The 25,941-nt window shown below is 41.5% G+C and overlaps 1 protein-coding gene across 2 annotated transcripts in view; it reads left to right on the top strand.

The window, feature by feature from the left end:
* Positions 1-25,941, top strand: part of LOC124594829 (ATP-binding cassette sub-family C member 4-like) — a 316,274-nt gene that overhangs the window by 61,072 nt on the left and 229,261 nt on the right. Inside the window, exon 1 of one of the 2 annotated variants that reach the window (XM_047133277.1) lies at positions 1,641-1,783. The exons of the other annotated variant lie outside the window; for it this stretch is intronic. Coding sequence (XP_046989233.1) covers positions 1,710-1,783 — 74 coding nt within the window. The 5' untranslated portion in view covers positions 1,641-1,709. Of the gene's footprint in view, positions 1-1,640; positions 1,784-25,941 lie in introns of those variants that run through there. 2 annotated transcript variants of the gene reach the window in all.

Below are 25,941 nucleotides of genomic sequence, written 5' to 3'. Positions count from 1 at the left end.
GTTGTTTTATGTATCAAAGTGACCCCCATTAGGAGACGAACAACATGGATGTCGCTGAACTGTTGACCAAACCACGGCTATCACTGTTACCGATGTTACAGTTGCACAGGACGCCTCGATGGTTCGTCGTAGCTCGTTCACTATACCTGGCTTCTGTTCATAAATTTCTTTTTGTAAGGTCACCCATAGGCAGAAGTCAAGGCATGTAAGGAATGGAAACCTTGGTGGGTACTCAACAGTTCCTCTTCGATCTATCCTTCTTCGTGGTAGATTTTCATCCAAGTAGGTCCTGACATCTCTGTGGTGGTGAAGGAGAGCGCCATGTTGTTTTAGGTAAAATCTTTCATTTCTAAACACATCTTACTTGGCAGGTAAAGTCGATATTTGCAGTATATGAAGATACGCCTCAGCAGTTACGGTACCATCGAAGAAGTATGGGCCAATAAAATCGCCCGACGAAGACCAAACCACACATTAAACCCAGTAGAATAACATTATTGTCCACGTGAACGTAAAGATTTTCAGGAGTCCAGTACTCACAGTTGTAGGGTTTACAGTACCGTTCAGTTCGAATTGTGCATCGTCAGACCAGATAATCATCCATGCAAACCGTTCATCTTCGCGAAGCATGCCTTCAAACCACTCACAGTACACCATCCTTCGACCCGCATCGTCACCATTCATAGAGTGTAGCGATCTTGGAATGTGCTCTTTCCACTTTGCGGTTTTCAGAATTCGTCGTACGCTTGATCGGCTTACCCCCTTTCACGTGCACCCTGATTCACATATTTTTGAGGTGACACAGTAAAATGTTACACCGCAGCAGCGCTGGAAGCTGAACTTGTTGATGTTATTGGTCGGTCAGACCTTATCCACATCCTGAACAGTACCGTCGGTTTCAAATTTATCACGAATACGATAAATTGTTGTAGATGTCGGTGGCTGAGTTTCATACACATTACGCCATTGCCGTTGTACCTCCATCATGTTTCCGTACTTCCAGTACCACTTCAATACGGTCTTGCGTTGCTCAGACAGCATTGCTGCATTGTTATCTTTTGGAGAACGCGTACCAAGATCTGCTGAGAAAACAATGGACTACGCTACCGCACAAAATTGCAAAGATATGTCACTTTGTTTCAAGGATGTTAACTATCAAAGACCGTCTACATTTTTCTGAACCCCTCTACATATTCACAACGGTTACTTATTGTTACGGCGCACAGTACCGTTACGTAGGTAACACTGGCAACGACCGTAAACATTCCGGGGCGGCACGTAGTCAGCCACAGAGGGGCTAGGATGAAGTAGGCGACCAGTATGAGAGAGTGCCAAAGTCGTACCAACTTGCTACTAGCTAGCTGATCATTGAGTCTGCCTGATAAGTTTAGGTATGACGTGTGGCGTCGCCCTTCAACACTATCGCCTACTAAGGTCGATAACTGAAGACGAGAACACAATCACAAAGCGAAACAGTACAATATTATCGCACTCTCCGGCAGTAGCTGATAGTGCCTCGTCCGAGCCGTCCCCTCCCCGCGCTGGTCGCACATGCCCGCACCTGCTAGTCTGATAAGCGCAGCTCCACACTGTGTGCTGCTATATGCGCAGCGTAGTCGCCCGCCATCCTTCCCGGCGGCCAGACGTCACGCAGCGCAGCAGACAGTGGCCAGCAGCCAGCAGCCAGCAGCCAGCACGCCCCAGCGGCCATGGACGCCGGCAAGAAGCGCACCCGCCACAACCCGCGCAAGACGGCCAACCCGCTGTCCGTGCTCTTCTTCTCGTGAGTCGCTACAGCTCCTCCAAGTTTCACTGCAACACTAGCGCCAGCGGAACGTTGCCCTCACAAGTAGCCACCTGCAAGTGATCCTTGTACATTTCCTGCTCGTTATGTCTCGTCGATTTCGTGCATAGCCTTCCTGTAACTCTGTCTATTGTGTACTGCCTCCTTTTCTACATACGTTTCACGACTTGTTGTTTCTGTGGTCTTCAGTCCTGAGACTGGTTTGATGCAGCTCTCCATGCTACTCTATCCTGTGCAAGCTTCTTCATCTCCCAGTAGTTACTGCAACCTACATCCTTCTGCATCTGTTTAGTGTATTCATCTCTTGGTCTCCCTCTACGATTTTATCCTCCACGCTGCCCTCCAATGCTAAATTTGTGATCCCCTGATGCCTCAGATCATGTCCTACCAACCGGTCCCTTCTTCTAGTCACGTTGTGCCACAAACTCCTCTACTTCCCAATTCTATTCAATACCTCCTCATTAGTTATATGATCTACCCATCTAATCTTCAGCATTCTTCTGTAGCACTACATTTCGAAAGCTTCTATTCTCTTCTTGTCCAAACTATTTATCGTCCATGTTTCACTTACATACATGGCTACACTCCATACAAATACTTTCAGAAACGACTTCCTGACACTTAAATCTACACTCGATGTTAACAAATTTCTCTTCTTCAGAAACGATTTCCTTGCCATTGTCAGTCTACATTTTATATCTTCTCTACTTCGACCATCATCAGTTATTTTGCTCCCCAAATATCAAAACTCCTTTACCACTTCAAGTGTCTCATTTCCTAATCTGATTCCCTCAGCATCACCCGACTTAATTCGACTACATTCCATTATCCTCGTTTTGATTTTGTTGATGTTCATCTTATATCGTCCTTTCAAGACACTGTTCTTTCCGCTCAACTGCTCTTCCAAGTCCTTTGCTGTGTCTGACAGAATTACAATGTCATCGGCGAACCTCAAAGTTTTTATTTCTTCTCCATGGATTCTAATACCTACACCGAGTTTTTCTTTTGTTTCCTTTACTGCTTGCTCAATTTGTAGACTGAATAACATCGTGTACAGGCTACAACCCTGTCTCACACCCTTCCCAACCACTGCATCCCTTTCGTGCCCCTCGACTCTTATAATTGCCATTTGGTTTCTGTACAAATTGTTTACTTAAATTAATTAGATTATTTCTTTTGTTAGTGCCGGAACTTGCCTTGCTTTGACATTCTTTACTGAATGCATAGAGGAACAAGTGTGGGCTATGAAGTCACATATATATGCTTGTAGAACGCCACCTAAATGGCCTTGAGAAACGCACCGAATGGCATACGGAAGATAACTCCCCCTGTACATGCATGAATAGTTTGAATGTGCTGCGTTCAACCAGTGTGCTTTGAGTAGCGGAAGCATGGAGAGATATTGTAGTGCTATGTCAGCGCGAGTGCTGTTATCGAATTTTTTACTGCTAAAAGGTGACTCTTAGTGATACTCACTGTTTATAGCGATGCTGCTGTTGATAGGCCTACTGTAAATCAATGGACAGTAAAATTGCGTGGCTGCGCGCCTGGAAAAATCATAATTGTTGAAAAACGCAGCGGACGTTCGATCACTGCCACAGTCGATAAACATCCCAAACTCGTCGACAATTTGATTGAAAATGACCATCGAACCACTCAAAGGCGTATGGAAAACCATATTGAAATATCGAAGGAAAGTGTCGGCTTCACTATTGAACAGGTAGGATACCATAAAATCTGTGCACGATGGGTAACACGCCATCTCACAGACGAGAATAAGCAGTGTCGACTGGAATGTTGCGAGCGACTTTTGCAGCGCCACCGTGACGAAGCAGACGACTTTTTTCTGAGAGGATGAGTCATAGGTCCATTATTACCAACCAGAACGGAAAGGACAGAGTGCTGGATACCAACATCCGTCTTCTCCTCAGACGAGAAAGTTCAAAACACAATCATGGGCAAAAAAATCTTTTGACTGTGTTTTGGGATGCTCACCGCTTTTATGTGACCGATTACCCGGTACGAGGAACATCGGCAAATTCTTCTCAGGACATGAAGACTCTAACTCGAAGTCGAATTTGTCGTGTTAGAAGCAGCCTGGCGCCAGTAATTTGGCGACATGACAACTCTCATTCACACTCCTCGCGCGCAGTTGAAGAGGCTCTGCGTAACCTGAAATTTGAACTGATTCCACATCCCCTTACTCTCCCGATATTACGCTTTGAGATTTTTATTTCTTTCACTTTACTCAAGAGAAACCTCACTTGCAATCATTACACCTCAGACGATGAGGCGAAGGCAAGTCCTGGATTCGAAAAAGTCAGAATGAAGCAGTGATAAAACTTGTTAAAATGGCTCTGAGCACTATGGGACTAAACATCTATGGTCATCAGTCCCCTAGAACTTAGAACTACTTAAACCTAACTAACCTAAGGACATCACACAATACCCAGCCATCACGAGGCAGAGAAAATCGCTGACCCCGCCGGGAATCGAACCCGGGAACCCGTGCGTGGGAAGCGAGAATGCTACCGCACGACCACGAGCTGCGGGCAAAACTTTTTAAACATATCGAGAAATGTGTTAGTGTTATCGGTGACTATGTTGAAAAATAAATGTACGATTTTGAAGCTTAAGGACAGTAATTAAATTTTTATCTGGGCTTCCTGTTTTTTCTCGTGTTCTACAAGCATGTGGCATTACTTTTCAGTCTATCTCGTACAATGTTCCATTGCCACTTGGTGTGTCGAGTCCCACAGTCTTGTTACATAGATCTTTTTTTGGCCATACTCTAGATTCATCGCCTTCTTCCTACTGCCTGATATCCTATTAGAGGATATCCTTGATTTACCCTAAGTTCTCACGTGCACTCTTCCGTAGCGGTGTGATCAGCACACTCCGACTGTTGTCTGAAGGTCCCAGGTTCGAGTGCCCGTAACGTCTTTCTCCTCGATCGGAGGATGGCCAGGAGTCCATTCAGCATCGCCTGGCCAATGAACAGCTTCAAGGCTACGCTTTCGAAAGCCAACGTCAACAGTAGGAAGAACGGTGCTCTTACTACAAGGACCTCCAATATTGTTTTGCAATGACGCTGTGGGCATAAAAAGTATCCTTGGTGGATCAGAATCGCGCCGTCATCTGCACCTGATCGTGACGTTTGAGCGAAGGTCTCTGGGTAGCTGTTAAGCCTTTCTACTTCTTTGCGCTTCCCTTCACCACTATTCCTGGTAGCCTAGTTGGGGTTATACCAACCGTATCCAGTATCACTTGGCTGTTCTGAACTTGATTTCCAAGGACATGGAATCGTTTTTTCTGTGCATTGGACTGTTCCTGCATGTCGTTTATGACATCTTCTGAGGTGAAAACTTTTCTTTTCAGAGACCACATGAAACGTTGTACGGTGTATTGTCATTGCTCCTCTACCTGGTTAGTATCATCGCACCTTTTACAACTGCTTGATATTCGAATTTGTTCTTACATATTCCCAATGTTTAGTCTTTGCTCAGTCGCAAACACATCATCATCTCAATTCTTCCGAACCCTAGTGTCTGGCACCTGAGTCAGTCACGAATTATTTCCGCCGTCCGGAGTGGCCGTGCGGTTCTAGGCGCTACAGTCTGGAACCGAGCGACCGCTACGATCGCAGGTTCGAATCCTGCCTCGGGCATGGATGTGTGTGATGTGCTTAGGTTAGTTAGGTTTAATTAGTTCTAAGTTCCAGGTGACTGATGACCTCAGAAGTTAAGTCGCATAGTGCTCAGAGCCATTTGAACAATTCTGAATTATTTCCACGGCATGCCCTTGCACTGTGCTTGGAGAACAGTAGTAGTTGTGATTTCCTCCATCGAGCTCTTAATTTGTCATAGAGTTCAAATTAGTCCTCGCGGTTCTAGGCGCGCAGTCCGGAACCGTGCGACTGCTACGGTCGCAGGTTCGAATCCTGCCTCGGGCATGGATGTGTGTGATGTCCTTAGGTTAGTTAAGTTTAAGTAGTTCTAAGTTCTAGGGGACTTATGACCACAGCAGTTGAGTCCCATAGTGCTCAGAGCCATTTGCACCATTTTTGCAAATTAGTCATACGTGTTTATCAAGTCTATTTTGTCAACCAAATCGAATGCCTTCTTAAAGTCAACAATAAATTTTTTTCCGTGCCACAGCAATAAATTTATTGCAGGACAATTCCATTTTACAGAATCACTGTTGTTTACACCACGATCAGCCGATTTTGCCTGTTAATCATTTCCAAGCGCGTGCTTCTGTACTCGTAAATTTGCTCCGTCAGCCTTTCTTGGTGTACCTCTGTCATGTTAATATGTAATCGCTGCCATAGTAAACCTGAGCGAGAATAATGTTCTACATACGTCAGCGCTTTAGAATAACATTGCTATTGTGATGGCACACGTACATAGTGACAAAAACTCATCACATATACCACAGGACATTTCCATATCCGTGTTGATTCGACACAGCCCAATTTACAGTAAACACCTTCTCAGTGACATACCAACATACAGGCACGACAGCCTTGCTGATCGCTCTTAGCGATATGAGCCAGGGATAAAGTGCCAACTATTATACTGTATATGTTTTGTTGGTGTGTTCAAAATTATTATTATGTGTGTATTCCACCTCGTACACACATATATATTTGTGTTTGTATCTTGCCATTAAGTAAATCATTCTATAACATCAAGTCAAAATTTTAAAACAAACATTTTAAAGAACTGACGTTTAAATTTTTCACAAAATTTATGAGCTTGTAAGTTGTCATATAACTGCAGATTATCTCGGTACTTATTTGCAACATTATAGCGTTCCATTTCATCAAATGGAATGGTATAAATGTTGCAAATAATTCTCCAGTGCCATTTTATTAAAAGCAACGATATAAACGTTGGAACTAAGTGCCCAGAGAACCTGCAATTAAATGTGTGATATTATATGACAGTTCACAACCTTACAAATCTTGTAAAAATTTTGAATTTCAGTGCTTCAAAATGTTTGTTTTAAAGTTTAGAATTCATTTTCTAGATTGAATACTATGTGAAGTATGTGATTCAGTTGCTCTACCGATGGGTTTTATGCAACCTGAAACGCCTTCAAAAAGCACATGTAAATTTTTCATCTTCTCTCCCTACCACAAACTATTAGTCCATCAGAAAAAACGAACAGGACCTTTTTGTAGGAAATTTAATGTAGTTTAATTTTGTTCTGGGATACATTTTTGCTGGACGCCAAAATTTTCGAGTTATTCGAGAAAAACGTACAAAAGTGATCGTCCATCGCACCTCCACCACCACACATATCCCTCATCAGTCACGATTTCTAGTACGTTCTTCGTAGCACTCCCTCCTATCACTGTACAAGAATTTCCGTCTACGCGAGCTATTTCCGATATTCGACTTTTTTATCTCTATTGACTGCCAACAGCATACTCGGCTAGTTCGTTAACATTATTAATTTAAACGTACACATGAAATTTATGAAAAAAACATGTGTGAAGTGTACTGTAAAACTAATTACGTTAACAATTCGATCCAAACTTAACCCTTACAAGAACAGTAGTTTCGCAGTCAGGAGGCCTGACGAATACAACGATGTAATTGTTTATTTTATACCACTAAAATTCACTAAATTGTTAGGTAAAATTTACACAGCTGTCAGTTTTATAATTTGTAAGTGCTCGACTGAGCTGGTGGCGTAATAAGGCTAGTCAATGAAGACCAAAAGAGATCGAATGTAGGAAACAATTCGTGCAGTCCCAAAATTTTTGTACAGTGGTAGGAGGGCGTGCCATGAAGAACTTACTAGAAATCCTAACCAACAAGGTCTGAGTGTGGGAGCAGAGGTACGTTTGAAGGTCACTTTTGTACGTTGTTTTGAATTACTCAAAAACAACGGCCTCTAACGAAAACGTATCCCATTGTAAAATTTAACTACATTAAATTCGCTACAAAACGGTCCTGTTTGTTTTTCCGTAGTACTGTTGGTTTGCACTTAGTGAGCGAGACACTATGAATATCTCGTGTATAGTATTTGAAGGCAATGTGGGTTGCATAAAACCCATCGGTAGGGGCAGCTGAATCGCACTGTACACATGGTGTCCCAGGAGGAATGGTCGACATTCAGGAATATGACAGGAACGATCATTCGAAACAAGAAATTCCAGTAAACATGCGTTCTAAAATGCACGCATTAAGAGCTATGAGTAGTTCTTCACCTTCGATATTGTGAAACTCTTTGCTTTCCATATTCTGAAAGATAGTACTATGGACCAAACCAAGGAAAAAATCACCAGTAAATATTGGCTCTAAAATGCATACCTTAAGACTTACTGTGAAATCCAACTCTTCTACTGAACGAGTAAGTGCACGTAGCCCTTAAGGTATGCATTTTAGAGACTTGTTTTCTTGTTGTGGTTCACACTACCTGCTCCAAAACGATGGAGAGCAATGACAGTGCAGTAGAAGAGATTTGTTTCACAGTGTCGAAGATGAAGAAGTGCTCTTAGCTCCTCAGGTGTGTATTTTAGAACCAATATTTACTCGGCTTCTTTGTTTCGAATGACTGTACTGACCATTCCTCCTGCGACACCCTCTTTAACAATAATTTGAAACACACCCACAAAAGACATAATAGTGAGACACCATGTCCGTGGCACACATCGATAGTTGCGATCAGCCAGGTACGTTTTTGAGCACCTGCCTACTGTAAACTGCACGGTGTCGAATCCACTACGGTAGAACAAAGTTCTAAGCGATACATTACGTTTTTTTATGTTTATATGCGTATGCCACTAAGGCAATAATGTTAATTTAAAGCGTGACTGTTAAATAACGTTGTTCTCTCTCGTGTTTACTACGACAGCGGTTACGTATTAAAACGACAAATAAAGGATGGAAATTGAAAAGATTCTATGTGTTGTCAGGAGAAGCAACAAACAATATCCCTCTTTTTGTGCATAACTTATTAGTAGCCAAAAAATTGAGAAGGTATTCTGATACCACAGAATTATGCTGTCCGTTTCACACCCGCAACAAATAATGCGACAAATTAGGAAATGAATAATTTATTTAGAACGTTCTAAGTGCTATACCAGAAAACTAACTGGTTCTAAGTGCCAGTACGACAGTTTTCGTTCCAGGTACCATTAATACTGGGACACTAAGTTTTATTTGTGGTAATACACATACAGAAGTACAGTGGTAATGTTTTAACTAACAAACTGTACTTAGCAAAAGACATTTCTCGTATCTTTTAAATCTGTTACAGAAGAATAACAAAGTTGAAGTCAAGGAAAAAATCTCTCAGTATCGTACGCAACACATTCTTGAGATCAGATGTAAAGTTTACTGTAAACAGTCGTGTGCTGTCGAGGAAGAAATGGCAATGATGTCACTAGGTCTTTCCGCTTTGCAGCTGATAAAGGTGGCTGGTCTTTCATATGAAATACAATATGACATACCTCGGCTGCGGTTTTCTCTCTTTTCAACTCATTGATATGTTTCCATTCTTCTGTTTCAGAGTAAGAAATTTTAATAACTATTTGAGGCTCACGAATGTTAGGGAATTTGATCATACTGCATTTGCAGATTTTACACACCTGCATTTACAACAATGCAACTTAAAAAGCAGAGAAGTCATTTGTCTGCATTAGAATGACATAGAATGGGTTCGTGGCTTCAGGTGACTCAACAGTCTTGCGTAAATATTGTGGAGCTAAGACCTCTCCGTCCCTCTGCTGTTGTAGGATCTCTGTCGCATCTCAAAAAGCTGTGCCCACTCACCAAAATCTTGTGCGTTATGTATAAAACCATCGCAGGCTAAACGGAGGACACCTTGACGCGTGGCACTTGGAAATCCAGAGTGAAGCACTGCAAGGCACAGAGACCACGCACCATTTAATAACACATACCTAAAACACTCTCGCGAATGATCTGGCACCTGGATCGAGCCCAGGATCATCAACAGTTGTTTAATAAACAGAGAGGGATAAAAAACAGTCATAAATAAATATTTAAACATAAAGAAAAACCAAGAGAATTAAAGAAATCATTACCATGCAACGAGGTACCGAGATTACAACAGCAGTGAAAAGGTGTTTTGAGAATAAATGGCACTTAGAACGTTTTCAATTGTCACTCATCAAATGTATATTTATGTAGAGCCACGTAGGGTGACAGTGTAAATTTACAAGTATAGTAGGACACACTTGAAAATGGCTAGAAGCCGAAATCAGCCGAATGTGGTGTAAACAATAGTGTTTTTATAGCAGCCAGGGCGGAACATGGGATTCTCCATCAGTGAAATCAACGAATACAGTCACTGATTTTGCCAGCAAGTTCATACGTAAAGCAAGGTTTCTTTGATGTGGTGTTGAATGAAAATTCCCGCTACTGTTTGAATGTGGAATCAGCGATGAACTGCTATACTGCGAATATCGTTCATAGCTACTTTAGAGAGTTCATAAGAAGGATGTGAGACTGATAACCTCGCCAATCATACTCAGAAAAACTAATACTGAACTACAATTCTTTAGTACGTGTAACTTCTCTGCAAGAGAAATAACTTACATGTAGCTTTCCTGGAAATTTTACAATTTGCAAGAGAGTAATGCGGCCCCCCTCTTCGGTACTGCATGTGTCTATTAGATCTTTATCAAGTGTGAACAATTGTAAAAAGCTGACCACGTGCGAGTAAGACCCGCACTCAAAGGACTCCATACAAATTTAATTATGCCTGTAGAGAGTTTATGAGTCGAATCGAGAACCTTGACGATTTTCGCTTGTTATCGACATTGATACTGGCAAGATATTAGTCCCGGGAATTCCAATACTTTTGAGAAGGTTTTAATTATGAGGCTGAAGTCAGATAACAAATGAGAAAAATACAAGTATTTCTTTGTGTGATACAATTACAAATTAAGAACTTTCTGGAATTTTTCCTTTACTTGCACTGTGAAACCTTGACTCTAGCCACATTTCATGACTCTAGATCAACGTATAAGTTTTAATGAATGAGCTTGCGAGTACCAAAATATGTGGCATAAATGGCAGTGTCTCGAGACGAACTTAGAAACTTCCTTTCCTTTACACGGCCAGGGTGCTATAGACCTCAATATGTGACATAAATTTCAGCTTTATGTATACCCGTATGAGATAAGCAATCTTAACAGACAGATGACAGACAGTCCCCCCACAAATGACCAAGAAATATATTTTTCGTGTGATATAAATACAAATTATCACTTCTTGACAAACTTCGTGATTGGGAAGTACCCTGTTGGTTTTGGTGAGTGAGCTTGCGAGTGTCAAACCTCGTAACATAAATGGCCATATTTTTTTACTGCATTGACTTAGAAGCCTACGTTTCTTACACCAACAAGGGGCTATAGACCTTAGTGTGTAATATAAATTTCAACTTGATATGTCAACCCGTTCATGAGGAAAAGTGGTCTTAATAAACGAATGGACAGACATAGTCTAATAACAAACATAAAAAAAAAAATTTTCGTGGGATATCTGGCCTTGTAACATTAACCAAAACGGCCTTATTGTGCTGGTACTGCGAACAGCTGATAGCAAGGGGAAACTCCATCCGTTCTATGGAATGGAGCGTGGAATGTTAGATCTCTTAATCGGGCAGCGAGGTCAGAAAATTTAAAAAGGGGAAACGGATAGGCTAAAGTCAGATGTAGTGGGAATCAGTCAAGTTCTGTGGCAGGAGGAACAGGACTTCTCGTCAGGTGAATACAGCCTTATAAATACAAGTCAAACAGGGGTATTCAGGAGTTTCTTTAATAATGAATAAGAGAATAGGAATGCGGGTAAGCTACTATGCACAACATAGTGAACGCTTGTCGTAGCCAAGATAAATAAGAAGCTCACGCCTACCACTGAAGTACAAGTTTTAGTTTCCAACTAGCTCCTCAGATGATGAAGAGATTGAAGATATGTTTGATGAGATAAAGAAATTATTCAGATAGTTAGAAGAGACGAAAAATTAATTGTGATGGGGGACTGAAATTCGATAGTAGCAAAATGAAGAGAAGGAGAAACAGAAGGTGAATATGGACTGTGGGGAAAGAATGAAAGAGGAAGGCGCCTGGTAGAATTTTGCACTAAGCATAATTTAATCATCACTAACACTTGTTATAAGAATCATAAAAGAAGGTTGTATTTTGGACGAGACCTGGAGACACCGGAAGGCTTCACACTGATTATTTAATGGTCAGACAGAGATACAGGAACTAGATTTCAAATTGTAAGTCAGTTCCAAGAAGAGATGTGGACCCTCATCACAATTTATTGGTTATGAACTATAGATTGAAACTGAAGAAACAGGAAATAGGTAGGAAATTAAGGAGAAGGGATCTGGATAAGTTGAAAGAACCAGAGGTTTTTGAGAGATTCAGAGGGAGTATTAGGCAATGGTTGACTAGAAGAGGGGAAAGGAATACAGCAGAAGACAAGTTGGTAGCTTCTGCAGTTCAAACAGTAAAGACAGCAGAGGATCACACAGGTAAAAAGACGAGGCCTAGTAGAAATCCTTGGCTGACACATGAGCTACTGAATTTAACTGATGAAAGGAGAAAATTTTATCATGCTATAAATGAAGAAGGCGAAAGGGAATACAAACATTTAAAAAATGAGATTCACGTCAAGTTCAAAATGGCTAAGTACAAATGGCTAGAGGACAAATTTAAGGATTTAGAAGCATGTTTCACTAGGGGAAAGATATATACTGCCTACAGAAAAATTAAAGAAGACTTTGGGGAAAGGAGAAGCAACTGATGAATATCAAAAGGTCAGATGGTAAACCAGTCCTAAGCAAATAAAAGAAAGCTGAAAGATGGATGGAGTATACAGAGGATCTACAGAAGGGAGATGAACTTGCAAGCAATTATATTGAAATGGAAGTGGACGTAGATGAAGATGAGATGGGAGATATGACATTGCGAGAAGACTTCGACAGAACTCTGAAAGACCTAAGTCGAAACAAGACCCTGGCAGTAAACGAAATTCCGTCAGAACTACTGATAATCTTGGGAGATCCAGCTTTGACAAAACTCTCCTGTCTGGCGTGCAAGATGTATGAGACAGGCGAAATAACCTCGGACTTCAAGAAGAATGTAGTAATGCCAATTCCTAAGAAAGCAGTTGTTTACAGATGTGAAATTTATCGCACTATCAGTTTAATGAGTCATGGTTGCAAAATACTGACCCGAATTCTTTGCAGTAGAATGGAAAAACTGGTAGAAGCAGACCTTGAGGAAGATCATTTTGCATTACGAAGAACTGTAGGAATACGCAAAGTAATACTGACCCTATGACTTACTTTAGAGGACAAGTTAAGGAAAGGCAAACCTACGTTTACAGCATTTGTAGAATTAGAGAAAGCTTTTGACAATGCTGACTGGAATACTCTCTTTCAAATTATGAAGGTGGCAGTGGTCAAATACAGGGAGCGAAAGGCTATTTACAACATGTACAGAAACCAGATGGCAGTTGTAAGACTCGAGGGGCACGAAAGGGAAGCAGTGGTTGAGAAGGGAGTGAGAGAGGGTTGTAACCTAGCCTCGATGTTATTCAATTTCTATACTGAGCATGCAGCAAAGGAAACAAAAAAAAAATCTGGTATGGGAACTGGAGATCAGGGGGGAAGAAATAAAAACTTTGAGGTGACATCGTAATTCTGACAGAGACAGCAAAGGACTTGAAAGAGCAGTTGAACGGAATGGTTAGTGTCTTGAAAGGCGGATATGAGATGAACATCTACAAAAGCAAAACTAGGGTACTGGAATGTAATCGAATAAAAAAAGGGGATGCTAAGGGAATCAGATTAGGAAACGAGACACTTAAACAGTAGCTGAGTTTAGCTATCTGCGCAGCAAAATAACTGATGATGGCCTAAGTACAGAGGATATAAAGTGTAGAGTGGCAATGGCAAGAAAAGCATTTTTCAAGAAGAGAAATTTGTAACATCGGGTAGAGATTTAAGTGTTAGAAGGCGGTATCTGAAGGTACTTGTCTGAAATGTAGCCACGTATGGAAGTGAAACATGGACGATAAACAGTTTAGATAAAAAGATAATAGAAGCTTTAGAAATGTGGTGCCACAGAAGAACGCTAAATATTCGATGGGACGATCACGTAACTAACGAGGAAATACTGGGTAGAACAGAGACAAGAAATTTGTGGCGCAGTCTGAGGGGTAGGAGGGATAGGTTGGTAGGACACGTTCTGAGACATCAAAGGATCACCATTTTAGTACTGGAGGAAAGTGTGGGGGAGGGGTAAAAATCGAAGAGGTAGACTGAGAGATGAATACAGTAAGCAGATTCAGAGGGATGTAGGCTGCAGTAGTTATTTGGAGATGAAGAAGCTCGCACAGGATGGAGCAGCTATGAGAGCTGCAGCAAACCAGTCTTCAGACTGAAGGCTACCACGCAGCACAATTACAAATTAACAACTTTCAGATTTTTTCCCTTTAATTGTACTGTGGATCCTTACTTCTTATCAAATTTCGTGATTCTAGGTTTTGACAAGCGACTTTGCGAGTATCAAATTATATGACATAGATGGCCCTACCTGTTGACTGCTTTAACTTAGAAGCTTAATTTTGTTACACAGCGAAGGGACCGTATGGCGGTGGTGAGAAACAAAAAATATTCAACACAGTTATGGTGGGAATTTGAAAATTCCCAAGACAGCGGTGATGGGTAATTAAAAAAATAAAAATAAAAGCTGAATAAAGAAATCATGGTGGAACTAGCCCAGTTATTCTTTGAGTTCCACTAATGTTACAATCAGAGATAGCGCCACGTTAAAAATATCAGAGCAATCTGAGTTTTGCTTCATGCTCAAAAGTACCCAAACAGGCTGAGTTATTTATGAGAACTATATAAAGGTACTGACAGTACTGCAGTGTTTCCAGGTCTAAAATGTATTATTAAAAAAAAACATATTATTCACCACATATTTGCATAAATTGCTACCATATTCCAAAGTATTCGATTATTAATCAAAAATACTTAAAATTTTTTCAATACTGATGTAACTTAGCACTGGTGATTGTTGTTGTTGTTGTGGTCTTCAGTCCTGAGACTGGTTTGATTCAGCTCTCCATGCTACTCTATCCTGTGCAAACTTCTTCATCTCCCAGTACCTACTGAAAACTACATCCTTCTGCATCTGGTTAGTGTATTCATCTCTTGGTCTCCCTCTACGATTTTTATCCTCCACGCTGCCCTCCAATACTAAATTGGTGATCCCTTGATGCCTCAGAACATGTTCTACCAACCGATCCCTTCTTCTAGTCAAGTTGTGCCACAAACTTCTCTTCTCCCCAGTCCTATTCAGTACCACCTCATTAGTTATATGATCTACCCATCTAATCTTCAGCATTCTTCTGTAGCACTACATTTCGAAAGTTCTATTCGCTCCTTGTCCAAACTAGTTATCGTCCATGTTTCACTTCCATACATGGCTACTCTCCATACAAATACTTTCAGAAACTGGTGATGACTTACAAATAACGTGCTAAGCGGGCAGTCGATATTTCATCCTAGGCCTACATGAGGCTATGCGTAAGAATGAATCTGACCAAACACTATTTAGAGGGAGAAGAAGATACTTCATCTATCAAATATAAATAACGTCATTGATTGACTGATACAGCTTTTTTTTATTTGGAACCTATCTCTGGCAGCAAGTTTGTCCAGAGGCGTCATATTTTCTGACAATTTAGCTCAACAAACCTTACTAAAAATGGTGCATTTTTTGAGATCTTTAGTATGTTGTAATACTTAAACTACATGTATTCGTAATACTCAGCTATAACTTTGTAATGCTTCAGATATGAAATGTAAACACAAAATGATCAAAGAGAATGATGGACAAGATTACACAGAGAAAGGGAAGTTCAGTATCTCAGAAGTATGACCTTCTCGCCAAAATAAAATTATATTTCAAAATATATAAATATTTCGAGTAAAAAACACATGCAGGCTGCTTATTAAATACGAAACTATAATTGCAGATCTCTGATAATGAGTAAAAATTTGATCTGTCCACCAAAATAAAACTGCCTGTATTATTTTTCAAATACATAAATATTCGGAGTACAAATTACATGTGGCACTTAATTGTTGTGTTCAGAAAATACATATGGCTCCCTATTGGCATTACTGATATAACTAAGACGTTAAGTTGCACTTACCAACTAGTTAGCTTGATCTCTGTAGCACACTTTAAACAAACCGGAATACTGTTTGTATTACTCATCCCAACACACGAGGCGCTACTGATGTAATTTACAGGTTAAGGTGCGCTTATCGAGGAATGGCTTAGCTCAGCTACACAATGCAGACTCAATGACACATTGATGAAATGGCGCACTGAAAAGTAGCTTTCAGCTACCCACTATCAACTGCTTTTGAAAGTCACCTAAAGAGCATAGCAACTCTGCGCTTGGCACAAGGCACAGTAGAGGGAAGTACCCAAAACCGGACAAACATTTGGATTTTTTGTTTCAAAAAAGCAGAATATAGTAAAAAAAATAGGCTTTATAAGGATGCAATATTTACTTTTTGACGTTATGCAACATTTACATTTTACTCTTAGGAAATGTGATTAAAAGTCACTATAAAAATTATTTTCGAAAATCTTACATTTGATAAGTTTGAAAAATGGTTAAAAAATCGGATACCTTGTAAACATAAACGAAATAACATTAAACGTAATTAGAAGTATGTGTTAAATCAGAGAAAACATTATCTAATTTAAGAGACAGGTATAATATAACATCTTCCAGAAGGTTACAAAATTCTGTTTTTACAATGCTGAGCTGCTATAGAATGTTCCTGCAGGCCTTGTTTCTGACAGTTTGCTCCGGGACGTTAAAGAAAAAGCCTAATCCATTTCCTCCCAGAAGTTTCATCTTTGAAAGAGTGTTCAAAACTATTTCTCCTCTCACTTGTACGGTCATTCTTCAAAAGTCGTTACGAGTAAGCCCAAAGAAAGAAGCTTTCATAGCAAGACAACAGTAAATCAGCTCTAGTTCAAGAACTTTACCCAAAATTCTAGGTCTGTCTTTTTTTTTTTTTTTTTTTTTTTTTTTGTGCTGCTTCCTCATGTGTTTTGTAGTTCCTGTTAGGCAATCTCTTAAGTGTTTTTTCTGGAACATTAACATGCTTATTGGTCTTCTTCCAACCAATATTCGTTTTCTGAACTGCGTCAACAGCTTTAGTCATTTTAGACGGATTCCAGTTTCTTTTATCTATATTCGCCATTATCCTCTTGGAATCTGCAAGAGAATTCAAAAGGGATAAGACTGTGTACTAATACAGGCAGACCTTAAAAATAAAAAAGTAAGGATCGAGTTCAATCTACTGAAGGGAGTGTAGTTTATGCAACTGCAGCCTATCATATTTTGTTTGATGTAATAAATTTTTAACACAGTATATAAATGAAATAGTTGGTCATAAACATTATCCGTAACTCTTACTATTCAAATACACGCGTAAATAGGAAGGACTTTTGTTATTATTGTTGTTGTTGTTGATGCAGTCTTCAGTTCAAAGACTGGTCTAATGAATCTCTCCAAGTTACTGTATCCTGTGCAAGCATCCTCATCCCGGAATAACTAGTTCAACCTACATCCTTGGGACCCTGCTTACTGTATTCATTTCTTGCTCTCCTTCTATGATTTTCCCTTCTCTCCTTTCCCTCCAGCATTAAACTGGTGATCCCTTGATGTCTCAGAACATGTCCTATAAACCAGTTCCTTCTATAAGTAAAGTTGTGCCACAAATTTCTTTTCTTTCCAGTCTTATTCAGTACCTCCTCATTAACTGCAGGTCTACCCATCTAATTGTCTGAATTTTTCTGTAGCACCACATTTCAAAAGCTTCTATTCTCATCTTGTCTGAACCGTTTATTGTACAATTTTCACTTCCATACTAGTAGGCCACAATCCACACAAAATACCTCCACAAATGACTTCCTAACACATAAACGGAGAAGTTGTTAACAAATTTCTCTTCTTCAGAAACGCTTTTCTTTTCATTCGCAAATTGCATCTTTTACCCTCTTCGACCGTCATCAATTGTTTTAGTACTCAGATAGCAATACTCTTCTATTACTTTTAGTTTCTCGTTTCACTAATCTAGTTTCCTCTGGTTTAATTCGAATACATTCCGTTAGCCTTGTTTTGCTATTGTTGACGTATATCTTTAATCTTCTTTCAAAACGCTATCCATTCCATTCAACTGCTCTTCCATGTCCCATGCCTTCTCTGCCAGAATCACAACGTCATCGGCAAACCTCAAGGTTTCTATCTCTTCTCCATGAACTTGAATTCTTTCTGCTGATTTACTTTGATTTTCTTTCCTGCTTACTCAATCTACATCTACATACATACTTCGCAAAACACCGTACGGTGCGTGGCGGTTGGTACCCTGTAGCATTACTAGTTATTTCCTTTCCTGTTACACTCGCAAATACACTACTGGCCATTAAAATCGCTACACCACGAAGGTGACGTGCTACAGACGCGAAAGTTAACCGACAGGAAGAAGATGCTGTGATATGCAGATGATTAGATTTTCAGAGCATTCACACAAGGCTGGCGCCGGTGGCGACACCTACAACGTGCTGACATGAGGAAAGTTTCCAACTGATTTCTCATACACAAACAGCAGTTGACCGGCGTTGCCTGGTGAAACGTTGTTGTGATGCCTCGTGTAAGGAGGAGAAATGCGTATCATCACGTTTCCGACTTTGGTAAAAGTTGGATTGTAGCCTATCGCGATTGTGGTTTATCGTATCGCGACATTGCTGCTCGCGTTGGTCGAGATCCAATGACTGTTACCAGAATATGGAATCGATAGGTTCAGGAGAGTAATACGGAACGCCGTGCTGGATCCCAACGGCCTCGTATCACTACCAGTAGAGATGACAGGCATCTTATCCGCGTGGCTGTAACGGATCGTGCAGCCGCGTCTCGATCCCTGAGTCAACAGATAGGGACGTTTGCAAGACAACAACCATTTGCACCAACAGTTCGACGACGTTTGCAGCAGCACCGACTATCAGCTCAGAGACCATGGCTGCGGTTACCCTTGACGCTGCATCACAGACAGGAGACCCTGCGATGGCGTACTCAACGACGAACCTGGGTGCACGAATGGCAAAATGTAACTTTTTCGGATGAATCCAGGTTCTGTTTACAGCATCATGACGGTCGCATCCGTGTTTGGCGACATCGCGGTGAACGCACATTGGAAGCATGTATTCGTCATCGCCATACTGGCGTATCACCCGGCGTGATGGTATGGGGTGCCATCGGTTACACGTCTCGGTCACCTTTTTTCGCATTGACGGCACTTTGAACAGTGGACGTTACATTTCAGATGTGTTACGACCCGTTGCTCTACCCTTCATTCGATCCCTGCGAAACCCTACATTTCAGCAGGATGCACGACCGCAGAATGGAGGTCCTGTACGGGCCTTTCTAGATACAGAAAATGTTCGACTACTGCCCTGGCCAGCACATTCTCCAGATCTCTCACCAATTGAAAACGGCTGGTCAATGGTGGCCGAGCAACTGGCTCATCACAATACGCCAGTCACTACTCTTGATGAACTGTGGTATCGTGTTGAAGCTGCATGGACAACTGAACCTGTACACGCCATCCAAGCTCTGTTTGACTCAATGCCCAGGCGTATCAAGGCCGTTATTACGGCCAGAGGTGGTTGTTCTGGGTACTGATTTCTCAGGATGTATGCACCCAAATTGCGTGAAAATGTAATCACATGTCAGTTCTGGTATAATATATCTGTTCAATAAATACACGTTTATCATTTGCATTTCTTCTTGGTGTAGCAAATGTAATGGCCAGTAGTGTAGAACGAGGGAGAGACGACTATCTATACGCCTCCATATGAGCTCTAATTTCTCGTATCTTATCTTCGTCCTCCTTACACGAAATGTATGTTGGCGGCAGTAGAATCGTTCTGCAGTCAGCTTCAAATGCCAGTTCTCTAGTGTTCCTCGAAAAGAACGTCGCCTTCCCTTCACGGATTCCCATTTAAGTTCCTGAGGCATCACCGTACAGATTGTATAATATCAGGAATAAACCCCTTCTGACTCGCTTCTCAACTACTGCTTCCATTTATTGCCCGTAGACTCTTTTAAATACCGTCTAGTTTGTGTACAAGTTGAAAATAGCCTCTCGCTCCTTTTGTTTTACTCCTCCTACCTACAGAATTTCAAAGAGAATATTCCAATGAACATTGTCAAAAGTCTCTCAAAGTCTACAAGTGGTATAAACATAGGTTTGCATTTTCTTAATCGGTCTTCAAAGAGAAAACGTAGGACCAGTATTCCTTCACCTGTCCCTGCTTTCTCCGGAATCCAATCTCGTCTTCCAAAAGGTTGACTTCTACCAGTTTTCCATTCTTCTGTAAAGAATTCGTGTTAGTATCTTGCAACCCTGAGTTACTAAACCGATAGTTCGGTAATATTCACACCTGTTGCTACCTGCTTTGTTTGGAATTGGAATTATTACATTATTCTTGAGGCCTGAGGGTATTTCGCCTGTCTTACACATCTTACACACCAGATAGGAGAGTTTTGTTACTGTTGGCTCTCTCAAAGCTATCAGTAATTCTGACGGAGTGACATCTACTCAAGGGGACTTGCTTCGACTTAGGTCTTTCAGTGCTCCGTCAAATTCTTCTCGCAGTATCAAATTTCCCTTGTCATCTTAATCTAAGTCCTCTTTCCTTTCATATGCCTTGCATAGACCCTCTTTATATTACTTCCATCTTTCAAGTTCCCTTCTTTGCTTAGTACTGGTTTTCCATTTGAGCTCTTGGTATTCATACTGCTGCTTCTATTTTCTCCAAAGGGTTCTTTAATTTTCCTGTAGGCGATATTTATCTTTCCCCTAGTGACATGTGCTTCTATATTCTTGCATTTGTCCTCTTGTCTTTCCTTCTTAGCCGTTTTACACCTCCTGTTATTTTCATTTTTTAGACTTTTGTATTCTCTTTCCCTTGCTTCATATGCTGCATTTTTATATTTTTTCCTTTCATCAATTAATTTCAATATCTCCTGTGATATCTAATAGGCCTAGTCATTTTACCTATTCCATTCTCTGCTGCTCTCACTTTTCCATCTCTGAAACCAACTCATCTGTCTTCTACTACATTACTGTCCTATGTTGTAGTCAATCGTTACCTAATGTTCCCTCTGAAACTCTTAATAAACTGTGGTTCTTTCAACTTTTTGTAGTCTCTTCTGGTTCTGAAATGTGTGTGCTACCATTGTACAACTAATCTGTAACCTCCCGGTGTCTGCATACATCTTCCACGTATACTACCTTTTTTCACTGAAAGGCTTACCTGCAGATATTTAGGAGAAATAACGAAATATTTATGACGATGAAAAACTTTTTCCTGTGTCAAAACATCAAAACATGTAATTACAAACTGATAAGCAACAAGCGAAGTGGGCGACTCTCCACTAAAAATTAGTAGAAGTCTTAACCGCTACTTACAATTGGATACAGTATAGTTCAGGAGAATTCAGAATCGCTTTAGCAGGGGAGGGGGGGGGGGGGGAGTCCACTTTAGAACACTTTTCTCTAGTAGTAGCCCCTTCCCATAATATTTACCTATAACTGCTATTTCAGAAAAAACTGCACAAATATCCCTTCCGATGTTGATAATATTTCAAACTGATCAACATATTGGTAACTGGCTTTAAATGTTCAGACGTGCAAAACTGTGCAGTTCAGAAACCGCTAAAAATCATGAGTCCTATTATTACAATATTAGTGACCCACAAGTGAAATCAGTCAACTGATACAAATGCGTGGATTTAAAAATTTACAGGCATTTGCAGTGGAACGATCACATAGACTCAAGTGAAAAAAAACTCATGCTGTATATCGTAGAATATTGCTCATGTGTGTGGGCCCCGTACGAACTAAGTTGAAAGTCTTCAGCAAAGGGTGGCAAGAATGGTAACCGGTTTGTTATACTCACTGCAGAGTGGCATGAAAATGTTGGAAAGCCCATCATATAACTTTCTCTTGGGCTACAATGGAACGGCTGCTTAGGATATACCACCAGTTCTTAGAAGGGACTCAGTCGAGACTGAAATGACCAGTCTATTGCCGGTACACTGAATTCGTGTGTCGTGTATGTGTTTGCTGCTTACGGGCGCTCAACGGCGAGGTTATGAGCACCCTTACACACGTTAAAAGAAACGAAACTATCTTCTTACACACATCCCCCCTACGATCATATTTTTTCATGTGCTCATTCGTAATTGATAGTACACAAAAAACAGTAAAACTGCTCTCACGTCCTGTTAACTCTCCTGCGTAATTACCAAGTAGACAACAAGACATTCTTGTGTTTTCGATGGCAAACGAAACTGCATGATAAAGCTTCATCCCAGGCACTACAAAGTTCTCAGCAGACATTTAAATTCTTTACGGAGACGCCACTTGTATTTTCGCGATTTCCATCACTTCGAAACTCTTCTCCACTGTATCATGTACCACTGAGATTGGCAACCAGCACCATCGAGGTGTTGCACTGGTGAGACAATGGCGTTTAATTCAGGTATCAGTGGTTAAAATTCCCATCAGACGGTCCAGATTTGGGTTTTCCCTGGCTTCCCTAAACCCAGTAAGGCAAATACCAGGATGCTTATGCTCCTCATCCTACCCAACACGATCTTGTGCTTCATCTCAAATAACCTCGTCATCGACCAAACGTTAAATTCTCTCAGTGGAGCACAAGAACACACGTGTAGTACTTTAAGAGTGTTAACTGAAATAATGTAGGCAATGCAGATGTTAATTTGCTATTTGTTGCTCAGACAGTGACGAAATGCAAGTACGCTTCTCAGTCTACTTTTGCTTGATGCCGCAGCTCTAGCACGCGGGCGATGGTGCCCCTCAGGTAAATACACTACTGGCCATTAAAATTGCTACACCACCAAGGTGACGTGCTACAGACGCGAAATTTTACCGAAAGGAAGAAGATGCTGTGATGATTAGCTTTTCAGAGCATTCACACAAGGCTGGCGCCGGTGGCGACACCTACAACGTGCTGACATGAGGAAAAAAATGGCTCTGAGCACTATGGGACTTAACATCTATGGTCATCAGTCCCCTAGAACTTAGAACTACTTAAACCTAACTAACCTAAGGACAGCACACAACACCCAGCCATCACGAGGCAGAGAAAATCCCTGACCCCGCCGGGAATCGAACCCGGGAACCCGTGCGTGGGAAGCGAGAACGCTACCGCACGACCACGAGATGTGGGCAACATGAGGAAAGTTTCCAACCGATTTCTCATACACAAACAGCAGTTGACCGACGTTGCCTGGTTAAACGCTGTTGTGATGCCTCGTGTAAGGATGAGAAATGCGTACCATCACGTTTCCGACTTTGATAAAGGTCGAATTGTAGCCTATCGCGTTTGCGGTTTATCGTATCGCAACATTGCTGCTCGCGTTGGTCGAGATCCAATGACTGTTACCAGAATATGGAATCGGTGGGTTCGGGAGGGTAATACGGAACGCCGTGCTGGGTCCCATTGGCCTCGTATCACTAGCAGTCGAGATGACAGCCATCTTATCCGCATGGCTGTAACGGATCGTGCAGCCATGTCTCGATCCCTGAGTCAACAGGTGGGGACGTTTGCAAGACAACAACCATCTGAACGAACAGTTCGACGACGTTTGCAGTATCATGGACTATCAGCTCGGAGACCATGGCTGCGGTTACCCTTTACGCTGCATCACAGACAGGAGCACCTGCGATGGTGTACGTGCACAAATGGCAAAACGTCATTTTTTCAGATGATTTCAGGCTCTGTTTACAGCGTCATGATGGTCGCATCCGTGTTTGGCGACATCGCGGTGAACGCACATTGGAAGCATGTATTCGTCATCGCCATACTGGTGTATCACCCGGCGTGATGGTATGGGATGCCATTGGTTACACGTCTCGGTCACCTCTTGTTCGTATTGACGGCACTTTGAACAGTGGATGTTACATTTCAGATGTGTTACGACCCGTGGCTCTACCTGATGAACTGTGGTATCGTGTTGAAGCTGCATGGACAGCTGAACCTGTACACGCCATCCAAGCTCTGCTTGACTCAATGCCCAGGCGTATCAAGGCCGTTTTTACGGCCAGAGGTGGTTGTTCTGGGTACTGATTTCTCAGGATGTATGCACCCAAATTGCGTGAAAATGTAATCACATGTCAGTTCTAGTATCGTATATTTGTCCAATGGATAGCCGTTTACCATCTGCATTTCTTCTTGGTGTAGCAATTTTATTGCCAATTTTAACGTAGCATGCAGGTCTGGAGATAAGGCCAATGTTCTCTGTTTTCTTGCCGAGGGGTTTCGTTTGAGATATGGAGGCACTGCCGGCAGCGACTGAGTGTATTGAGTGTACCTTGCTGCAAACCGTGGCTCATTCCGTCTGTCTGGGTTCAGATGTCTTCCCCGGCTCTTAACAGACGGATGGCTGATTTTAAGAAGATAGTTAGCCTCGCTCGTAGGGTGGAAGCAGACCTTTGTAGTATCTTTTCCAGAACCCATCGCGGTCCTCTGGTCTGGGTTTGGAGCCGAGAGGAAGGCTTAAACCAGAGGCTAAGACTATTCTGCGACTATCTTCAACGCGACTTTCTCGACCTACGCTTCTGGGTGGAGATATGTATGACACTTCTTAATACGTCAGGAGTGGGCTGCACGCAGGACGCTACTAGCAGGGTAGCAGATTACGTCTGACACGCACATGTGAGATTTTTGGAATAGAAAAATCCGTTCACATGCCCAAAAAGACGCGTTCCCAGTCCAGACGTGGTAGCACTCGTCACGGAGGACTGGAGAAAGAAAACGTTAATATCGTATTAGGTAAATGCAGGAGCGTCTATGGCAAGAGCCCGGAACCTGTCTCGCTAATAAAAGGTAACAATGCCCAGATAGTACTGCGAACAGAAAGCTGGATGAAGCCAGATGTCAGCAGCAATGAAGTTCGAGATTCCGACTGGAGTCTAGTATATCGCAAAGATAGGTTTAAAGCTGGTGATGGAAGCATGTGTATAGGAATAAAAACTAACATAACATCTAGTGAGATTAGTATAGATTCAGATACGAAATAGTTTGGGTACAGATAAGTGTTAAAGGTGGATGAAACATGATCATCAGATGTTTCGTAGATCCTCTGTGTCACCAGAAGTAGTGGCAGAACACCTAAGAGAAAACTTGAAAAATATATTGCGTAAGTTTCCTGGTCGTGTTATAATTTTAGGAGCAGATTTTAACTTATCAGCTATAGACTAGGAGACTAAATTGAGTATGCTGGCTAGTAGGGACAGAGAGTCGTGTGAAATTGTTTTAAGTGATTTATCAGAAAATTACTTTGAGCATTTATCAGAGAACCGACTCGTCAAGATAATATCTTAGACCTGCTGGTGACAAATAGACACGAACTTTTCGTCTAAATTCGCTTAGAACAAGGAACCAGTAATCATGAGGGCCTTACTGCATCAGTAGATAGGAACACAAAGGAAGTTAGGAATACCCTTCGGTTTACTAAGGGGGAGAAGAGACAGATTTCAGGTTACCTGACGTGTCAACACGCAAATTAATCTCCAGCACTCCACAGGAGTGGGGTGTTCCCCATGATTGGGAGAAACAAGCACAGATCATTCCAGTTTCCAAGGAGGGCTGTTGAACAGACGCATAAAACTATAGGCCTATATCTCTGACGTCAGTCTGTTACAGAATTTCGGAAAAAGTCTTATGCTCGCGTATTATGACATTTCTGGAAACTGAAAGTGTCCTCACTAGGAATCAACATGGTTTTCTTAAAGAACGACCGTGTGAGACCCAGCTCTCTCTGTTCATCCGCGAAACCTAGAAGCAGTAGATAACAGGCGTGCTTGTAAATGCCGTATTCCTCACCTTCCGAAAAAGGCGTTCAATTCCAGGTTCACACTGTCGCCTAGTAAACAAAATACAAGCGTACAGAGTATCAGTCCAATGGTATGGCTGGACTGAAGAATTTCTACCAAACCGAATGGTGCATGTCATT

The sequence above is a fragment of the Schistocerca americana genome, chromosome 2 (assembly GCF_021461395.2).
Source record: "Schistocerca americana isolate TAMUIC-IGC-003095 chromosome 2, iqSchAmer2.1, whole genome shotgun sequence".
Classification (NCBI taxonomy): Eukaryota; Metazoa; Arthropoda; class Insecta; order Orthoptera; family Acrididae; genus Schistocerca; species Schistocerca americana.
Note: the sequence above shows the minus strand (reverse complement) of the source record. Positions and strands in the feature narration are given on the sequence as shown.